The sequence below is a fragment of the Lycium ferocissimum genome, chromosome 12 (assembly GCF_029784015.1).
Source record: "Lycium ferocissimum isolate CSIRO_LF1 chromosome 12, AGI_CSIRO_Lferr_CH_V1, whole genome shotgun sequence".
Classification (NCBI taxonomy): domain Eukaryota; kingdom Viridiplantae; phylum Streptophyta; class Magnoliopsida; order Solanales; family Solanaceae; genus Lycium; species Lycium ferocissimum.
Genome location: NC_081353.1, coordinates 57,460,451 through 57,470,326, shown reverse-complemented (window position 1 = coordinate 57,470,326; position 9,876 = coordinate 57,460,451). Strand labels below are relative to the sequence as shown.

The 9,876-nt window shown below is 34.1% G+C and overlaps 1 protein-coding gene and 1 pseudogene across 1 annotated transcript; both read left to right on the top strand.

Annotated features, from left to right (window-relative positions):
* Window positions 1-5,661: 5,661 nt before the first annotated feature.
* LOC132040767 (receptor-like protein Cf-9) lies at window positions 5,662-6,587 on the top strand. Its single transcript, XM_059431440.1, has one exon. The coding sequence runs from the start codon at window positions 5,964-5,966 to the stop codon at window positions 6,462-6,464; it is 501 nt and encodes a 166-aa protein (XP_059287423.1). The 5' UTR covers window positions 5,662-5,963; the 3' UTR covers window positions 6,465-6,587.
* Window positions 6,588-6,900: 313 nt separating this feature from the next.
* Window positions 6,901-8,610, top strand: LOC132040766 (receptor-like protein Cf-9 homolog; annotated as a pseudogene).
* Window positions 8,611-9,876: the final 1,266 nt, after the last annotated feature.

Sequence of the window (9,876 nt, the reverse complement as noted above, 5' to 3'; positions counted from 1 at the left end):
CTCACCGCCTTGCGAAATTATTTCTTTATTTTATGCTTGAGCGGGGGTTCGAACCCAAAACCTCGTGCATCCAAGCTAAGGGCAAAACTTAAAGACCACAAATATGAGGGGCAAAATTTAAAGACCGAATATGAGGGGCAAAATTTAAAGACCGCAAATATGAGGGGCAAAATTTAAAGACCACCCCAAAGAAGGGCAATTCGCGAATTGCCCATTCTCATTAGATATATGGGGTTATAGCGGTTTGTTGATTTGTTGAAAATGGGAATTACATTTGTTTCATGGGGAATTTTTGTGATTTTGGTTGTAATGGCCACATAAGCTAAATGATAACATCATCTATATTTCTCTAGAACCGGACAGCCCAGCTTTTAGCCTCAACTAAACACCAGCAAACAACTACTACCTTTCAAATCAAACACTACCAACATATAACACCTATCTTGTGTGGGAAGCTAAGGATAAAAATTGAGAGTGACCATCATTCTAGCCAACCTAGGAAACGTATTTACTCGACATAAAACATCCTAGATAATTATCCTCACAACTTGGTCACCAAGAATTCTAAAAGACTTTGTTGTTTTCGTTTTCCCATATGTAGGGACGGTGGCGCCCATTGCCATCCTATATATCTTTGCCTTAGAGCTTTTGTTTGTAGCAAAGTTCACAGCACATTGTAGTTCATCATGCCATCTCATTGCATGTCTAGTATAACCTTGCCATTTAAGAATTTTGCACCAGATATAAGAAGAGATAGGACATTAAAAAAAAAAAAAAAAAAAGATGTTGAATGGATTCCTCAGTAGCTTCACACATTAGACATGTTTGGTCATTAATCATGCCTCACTTTAGCAATCTTTCACTAGTATAAAGCTTGCCTTGGATTATGAGATAGAGCACAAATACCCATCTAGGATAACCAGCATTGCTGCAGGTCATTTTCCTCCACCAAACCCTTGGTAAGTCACCCCTTAGCATGTTGTATCTGTGCCTTATGGAGTATAGGGTAGCAAATTCTTAAAGCTAAAAGCTGGGGATAATCCCACGCAAAAAGAACATTACTAGTCTTTAACTTGCCGCAACTTGTTTGCCATATTTTAACTTGAATTAAACTAATTTATTCTAGCTTTTATAACATCACATCTCAACCAACAACCTCTTTTTTTAAGTGGACATGGTAAATCTAGCATGCTTGGTTTAATAGAAACATCTTTTTGGTGATAAATCCCGCTCATCTTATTTGCCGAACATTTCTAGAATAAGATGACGAGTCTTATGACTTGATTAAGGTTGGATAATTTCTAGCATAGGCTTCACTTTACCACCTTAGTTTATGATGCAAACTTAGCTCAGATAAGCCATTTGCTCCATTTTATCAAAGTCATTAAGGTCTTGGGTTCAAAATTCCACTTTTCCATACAAATATTTAAAACATGGGGCTTAAGGGTTATATTGAAAAAAAAAGGAAAAAAATAACAGATCTTTTCTGTCAAAAATGCTAAATTACTGGAGGAAACAGATCTAGCCTAATTAGAATGATAAAGTGAACTTGTCTAACTACAGAAATCCACACATTCCAGTAGGTGGTGGAAATAGAATTACATGTCCGTTGCGAATAATAAACTAGTTTTTGACCAATCTTGCTAAGAAAATTGTTTCCTTGAAGTGCAATTTTTCTGTTAATCTGCTGGACTCCGCCGAAATTTTGTATGTGTCCCAAGTACGGTCCCTTTGGTGCACAAATTGGCAGCAATGCAAAAAACCAGCAATAGGGCTGAACTGCTACCAATTGCTGCAGTCTTTCTTTGAAAAAACTAGCAGGAATCTTGAATGTATGGCCTTGTCTTGTGTCCTTGTATGCTGTCTCTGGTATATCTTGCATTGTTGTCCGGACCTATTGAGGTGCAATACCAATAATACAAAGTTATACATGCTTCTGATACCATCACGTTGACCATCCACCAACAACCACCTTATTTGCACAAGCTGTCCACCTACTATTCGAATAATAAACCAGTTTTTGACCAATCTTGCTAAGAAAATTATTTCTTTGAAGTGAAATTTTGCTGTTAATCTGCTGCACCTGCTGAAATTTTGTATGTGTCCCAAGTCTGGTCCCTTTGGTGCACAAATTGGCAGCAATGCAAAAAAACAAACAATAGTCCGAACGCTACCCGATTCTTTGATGTTTGTCTTTGAAAAAACCAGTAGGAGTCTTGCATGTATGGCCTTGTCTTGTGTCCTTGTATGTTGTCTCTGGTATATCTTGCATTTTTGTCCGGACCTCTTGAGGTGTAATAGCAATAATACAAAGTTATACACGCTTCTGATACCATCACGGCGGCCATCCATCAACAACCACCTTATTTGCACAAGTTGTCCAACCTTTGTGCAACTAATTAAGTAGCATACTATGATGTACCTCTTCATATCCCATTAGACTAGGATCATGAGTATACAAGTTAGTCACTACGGACCCAAACCATGTCCACCTCGATGCACCATACTCGAATCACCAATATTTCGATTTCCTTATTTTTCCATCTACTCACTTCCTTTATACCAATAACCAGCATCAAAATTTGCTCCATCCCTTCATTATTAGAAAACAACATCCACCAGAATTCCCTCAAAAACATGATGCAGGTGTCATCACATACTGTAGTCATCATCAACTCACTGCATTTCGATGTGAAAAACTAGACCGATTACCACGATTATTTTCAAAATGTACGTTGAAGGTCTTAGTATAATTTTTTAATTCCTCGAGTTGTTTGTGTAATTTTAAGCATATTGTACGACATGTCTCTCTTTCTCCGTTTTGGTTGATATTGATTTTTTTCTGTATTTAAATTGTAGTATAAAATTGGTATCCATTTATAATAAGTTGTATCTTTGTATTATGTGCGTGTGCGTTTGAAGGGTAGTGACATTATTCATTCTCTTTTGTAGGTGTCGAAAATGAAGAAAGGGAAGGAGACAATGAACACGTTGATCTTACTTGAGAAGATCTTTTATGAAGCTTGTACATGTTCTAAGAATCTTTTTGCTATCGAACATGTTGAAACTTATCCTAAATCTTGAAATGTAAAACTTAACTATGCATTTTGGGTTGAACATTTTGCTTGTACGGGTATGTTGGATTAGGAATGTTGGATATATATTTTGGACTATGAATTAATGTTGGACATTTTGGATTATGATGAATGTTGGATATTTTGGATTATGAAAAATTGTGCTTTCTGATTTATTGAATTTGTAATGTGTGTGTGTATATATATATATATATATATATATAACGAGAACACTGCTTTCGGATAAACCGTTGCAATAGGTCATGAGAACCGTTGCAATAGGATTTTCCAAAAATAATTGCACAAGATTTTTTCTACCAAAAAAAAAGGCCGTTGCAATAGACAAAAACCGTTGCAATAAATAAAAAGCATGTTGCAATAACCTCTACAAAGCGTTGCAATAGCCTCAAAAGTCGTTGCTTAAAGGTCTATGGGGACGGTTGGAAACCGTTCCAACTAACACACAAAACTCGTTGCATCGTAAAGAGGAGCAACCGTTCGTCGTAGATATGGCTATAGCAACGTGTTTTACCAACCGTTCTGAAACCGTTGCCATAGATGTATGGGCACGCGAGCGAGATGGAACGCACCTTAAACCGTTGCTATAAATCTCTTGCAACGGTTCATCTATCTATAGCAACGGTTTTCTCGGCGTTGCCATAAGACTATTTTCCAGTAGTGCCAGTATTAAAAAAAAAAAAGAAGAAAAAAAAGTAGAACCCACCACATCCAAACTCTTCGGAAAAAAATGTGGGCATATATATTAAACAACAACTAATAAAAAAAAAAAATGAATCCCATATTGAAAAAACAAACAATGTTAAAAAAAAAAGTGCTTAGAAAATCAAACAATTAAATCAATAATGATGGATTCATTGGCACATGCGTATCAACCCATTAGTTGGAGCACATGAAATTATTGTGCAATAAAGAACATACTTAAAATACTTATATATTAAAATAAGATAGAATTTATTTACTTTTTCATTTTTCCTTACTCTAATAAATGTGAAAAGAGATTAATGTCATAAAAAGAAAAATAATATTAAATAGAGATCAAATAATTAATAAGGAAAATTAGTGAAATTCTAATTCTAATTGACGTTTCCTTAAAAAACATGTAAAAAACAACATGACAAGTAAAATGAGTTAAACAAAAAATATTTACTAAAAAATAAAAAATAGAAATTCTTCATTTAAATAGAAAATCAAATTTCTACTTCGTTTCATCTTAAACATATAAATTAATATAATAATTTGAATTAGAATTATCCAAATCAAATTTTGATAAAAAAAAATCATATGTATTACTTTACTATTACTACCGTATAGAAGAGCAGTTTATAGAGGCAACATCGCCATCCGTATTCGGTCCTATTTTTTTTACTTAAGAGTAAAAAAAAAATCCTTTATATTACCAACTCTTCTAAAAAGTAGATAGAAATGCTTTATTATATTTATTATGTTTACTAAAATAAATATACTTAAAATATATATATTTAAAAAATAACATACAATTTAATTACTTTTTATTTTATTTTTATTCTTACTCTAATAAATGTGAAAAGAGATTAATATCAAATGAAGATCAAATAATGAATAAGATAAATTAGTCAAATTATAATTCTAATTCGCGTTTCCTTAAAAACCATAAAAAAGACAACATGACAAGTAAAATGAGTTAAACCGAGAATATTTACAAAAAATTAAAAAATAGCATTTCTTCGTTTAAATAAAAAATTAATTTCTACTTTGTTTCGTTTCAAACATGTAAAATTAATTTAATAATTTGAATTAGAATTATCCAAATCAAAATTTGATAAAAAATAATAAGTATTTTACACTTTTAAATTAATCGAATTAAAATTGAAAGTATCAATTGATGCTTAAATATTGCTATTATTTTATCTCAAAGAGAAGAAAATAATTTTCTTTTAAACAAATCTTCTCTTTTAAAAAGTATTAATAAATTTTCGTAGCAAACACGAATAAAATAAAGTCTTAGATACGAAAGACAAACTTACAATATTATATTAATCGTATTTTGAACATAGTATGTATGTGTGTGTGTATATATATATATATATATATATATATATATATATATAAATACAACTACAACTACATAGATACACTTTAATCCGAAATGTTGGGCCCGTGCGCAGCACGGGCATAGGCCATCTAGTTCATAAATAAGTAGTCTTTTTCTTGACTCAAATTACCTCTGTATTTTTTCTTTTCTTTTGAGAACAAGGAAATGAGTTTATACTTTTAAATGCAAGTATAACTTTCTTGCTGTAGTAATTGCATCAACATTGCAACTTGAATTATCCGGAGTTAAGAGTTGAAGCATTAACTTCTTTTATTTTTATTGTCCGGCATGTAACGACTTGGTTGTACTATAATACCCATATTAATTGGTGTATAACTCCTTAATGAATTTGAAAAATGATTTGGGATGAGCCATTAATGCTAAGGGTAAAACAAGAAAAATAAATTGTTTTTCTCTTGATATGTAAAAGTGGGTAAGTAAAAGTGAAAATCTATTTTTGGAATAGTAGATAAGTAAAAGTGAACAGAAGAAGAAGTATTCATTTAATCATTTTAGCCAACTAGATCTAACAGTATATACAAATTCAATCAAGTGTGAATTTCACAATTAGCTGACACAATAGTACTTTTAGCTCAACTTTTTTAAAAATAAATTGTCTAACGCACAGACCTTCTCAGTTCTCAGTACTTAATTAGCAGCAAGTTCGACAAGTCAAAGAAAACTTTTGAACTCTTTTATTCAAACATGGATTCCTTCTAAAATCATTCTCAGTAGATATTATTTGCAAAGCTTTTTCTAAAATTCCATTACCCACTTTCGAACTCTTTCATTCAAACATGAGCTACGGGGAACTCTCAGTTCTGCTCTTAATTGTCTTTCTTTGTCGAATTGCTTTTTCTTCATCTCTGTGCCCCAAAGATGAAAGCATTTCCCTTCTAAAATTCAAGAATTTGCTTACTGTAGGTCTCCCAAATGATATTTGCCTTTCCTCTTATACAAAGACTAGTTCATGGAATATGAGCAGAGATTGCTGCTTTTGGGATGGAGTCAAATGTAATGAGATGACCAGCCATATTATTGAGCTTGACCTCAGTTGCAACCAACTTATTGGGGTGATTGATTCCAATAGCAGCCTATTCCAACTCTCTCATCTCCAAAGGATCGACCTTTTTGGGAATAACTTCTCTGGTTCTGACATCCCGCATAAATTTGGCAGGTTTTCAATCTTGATGTATCTTGATCTTTCCGCCTCCTATTTCTCAGGTCAAATTCCTTCTGAAATCTCTCGTCTTTCCAAGTTACAATCTCTTCATCTCGCAAGTGATTTTGAGGGTTAGCTGAGACTCACAACTCATGATTTTAAGATGCTCATTTAGAATTTGACCCAATTAAGAGAACTTGGTCTTACTTTAGTAAACATCTCTTCGACCGTTCCTCCTAATTTTCCTTCTCACTTAACAACTCTGAGCCTGAGATTTACAGGATTGTATGGGATAATACCTGAGAGTATTTTTCACTTGCCCAACCTAGAAATACTTGACTTATCAAACAATGATCAGCTTAGTGGTTCTTTTCCGAAGACCAAATGGAATAGCAGTACATCTCTCATGATGTTATATCTTAGTTATGTGAATTTTTATGATAATTTTCCTGATTCTTTTGGCTATCTAATTTTAATGGGTTCTTTGACTCTTCAATATTGCAATCTTTGGGGGCCTATACCATCATGGATGTTCTCCCTTCCATCATTACGTTTATTAAACTTGCGAATAACCACTTTTCCGGTTAGCTTGAGGGTTTCAAGTACAATTCACTATTCTTTCTTGACTTACAAGGCAATCAACTGCAAGTCAATTCAAAACCTTATGAACCTAACATTGCTTGATCTTTCATCGAATAATTTTAGTGCTCATGTGGATGTCAGCCTCTTTTCAGACCTCAAAAGTCTTACGGATCTTGATCTTTCATATAATAGTATTTCATTGACTAATGAGAAGGAAGTTGAATTTATTTTTCCCGAGTCTCTTGAGATCTTAAGATTGTCCGGTTGTGAAGTAAAAGAACTGGATTTTTTTAGGTCCACAAAGAAGCTTATTATCTTGGATCTTTCAAATAACAAGATTCAAGGGAGAATTCCTGATTGGGATTGTCTAATTGGATGCTTTCAATGTCATATCGCAATCTATCCCACAACATGCTGACAGATGTGGATTCTATTCCTCTTCAATCTCTAGATATTATTGATTTGCAGTCAAATTTTCTTCAAGGGTCACTACCTATTCCACCAAATTCCACAACAATCTTCTTCATATTAGAAAATAATCTTGGTGAGGAAATTTCTTCATTTATCCTAATCTGATGTCATTGAAAATACTAGATTTGGCAAGAAATAACTTGAAGGGAGCAATTCCGCAATGCTTAGGTAATATCCATAGTCTCGAGGTTTTGGATATGCACCACAACAGTCTTTTTGGGACACTTCCAACAACTTTTAGCTTTGGATTGTCTCTTAAAAGCCTCAACTTGCATGGTAATGAACTAGAGGGGGAAATCCCTCGATCTTTGGCCAATTGCAAATGGTTGCAAGTTCTTGACTTACGAGATAATCACCTCAACGACACATTCCCAATGTGGTTGGGAGCTCTGCCAGAGCTGCAAGTTATTGGCTTGAGATCAAATAAATTGCAAAGACCCATCAGAACTTCAAAGATTGAGAACATCTTTGCAGAGCTTCGTATCATAGATCTTTCTTACAATGCCTTCATGGGAAAGTTACCAACAAGTCCGTTTCAACGTTTGAAAGCGATGAGGATAATTGATCAACCAATGAAGGCACCGAGTGATGGATATTAACAAGATTCTGTAACTATTGTAACTAAGGGATCTGAGCGTGAAATTGTGAGAATCTTGTATTTGTACACCACTATTGATCCTTCAAATAACAGATTCGAAGGACATATTCCAAGTAATATGGGAGATCTTATTGCGCTCCGGGTGTTGAGTTTATCTCATAATGAATTACAAGGTCATATACCATCATCACTTGGAAGTTTATCTATAGTCGAATCATTGGACCTTTCTTTTAACCAGCTTTCGAGAGAGATACCACAACAACTTGCTTCTCTTACCTTTCTTGCATTCTTAAATCTCTCCCACAATCATCTCTAAGGATGCATTTCTCAAGGACCTCAATTTTATACTTTTGAGAGCAATTCATATGAAAGTAATGATGGGTTACGTGGATTTCCAATCTCAGAAGGTTGTGGCCATGATCGTGTGTCAGAGACAAATTATACCTTACCCGCACTAGATGATGAAGAAAACAATTATGAATTTCTCAATGATTTTTGGAAAGCTGCTCTTATGGGCTATGGAAATGGACTATGTATTGGGTTATCCATAATATATTTCATGGTTTCAACTGGAAATTTGAAATGGCTTGCAAGAATCATTAAAGAATTGGAGCACAGAATTATTATGTGAAGGAGAAAGAAGCAACAATGTCAAAGGAATTATAGAAGACGAAATAATCGCTTACCAATTGAGCAAGATTTGATTTCAGAACTTCAAGTATTCAAGTTAATATCTATGCTGATCTTTTAGTTTATTGAACGTATTTAGTATTTATGATTTTGTTATAACAATTAATCGAAGATCTCTACTGAGCACATTTGTACTTCCAAAAATTTCAATAAATAGAAGATTTTGAAAAGGATTAGCTTTAGTTGATGCTTTAAGGTAGTAAAAGTTTTAACTATATATAACATGCGATGTGATGCGTCATAGATTTTCATAGTTTTGATGATTCGACAAACGAGCCAAGGACCAGGTCCTCCATCAGTCCTACGGGAAGTATCAAGATTTTACCAATACCAGAAAGTTCGCCGCAGATTGCGCAGCAGAACTGCACAAAGACAATCGTATGTATGCTAAAAGCTAAAAGCCCTTGAAAAATCACCATCTATGATCACATGTTTCTCACATGCTCTCTATTTGGTCCCATAAATATACAACATGTTGGGATTATTTGACCTAACACTTGAAAAATCTAAAAGGCTATATTTCTCTGGGCAGGGCCTATCTTTCTCATGTGTCCTCAAAAACAAGATCTCAACAATGTCACAACCCAACTGCTTAGTCCTGCGGGCACTTACCTTTTCCACTCGTAAGCGAACCCCCAACCAACGAAAGTAAAGACATAACTAATAAATCAATTTGGGCTTTAAGAGAATAATCACGTAAGTCTTATGATATTATAATAGAAATAGTGTGTAAATGAAGGAAACACAATCTGTGGTCCGGTCTAATCCATACAAGAGCATCTAATGAAAAATATACAAGTCCGGAACATAATAATACATCAAATCCGTTCTGCCTCGTACGGAAAAAAAAGACATAATAAGAGGGAGTCTTCAAGGCAACATCGTCTCGTGCTCACTCCCGGAAACACGAATTGCATCGATGGCTACTATCGCCACGGAGACGGAAGAGACTCCAACCGGAACTCGTGATTCATAAAAACGCAAGTGCGGTGTCAAGACAAAAACAACAAGATTGGTAGTGTGTACCCGCCAATCCAAGTATAGCTAACATAATCTCACAACAAAGTGAGAAAGTGTATAAATCAGCGTGATAAGTCAAACACAATCAAGAATAAGTATCCGTCATCACCTAGGTTGAAGTATCAAACCCAAATATGAAGTCTAAAGATAAACCGAAAAACAAAAAACACAAGTAAAAACCCAAATC

What these genes read in the sequence shown, in the direction of transcription:
- LOC132040767 (XM_059431440.1), top strand. Translation starts at nt 5,964, where the DNA reads ATGAGCTACGGGGAACTCTCAGTTCTGCTCTTAATTGTCTTTCTTTGT.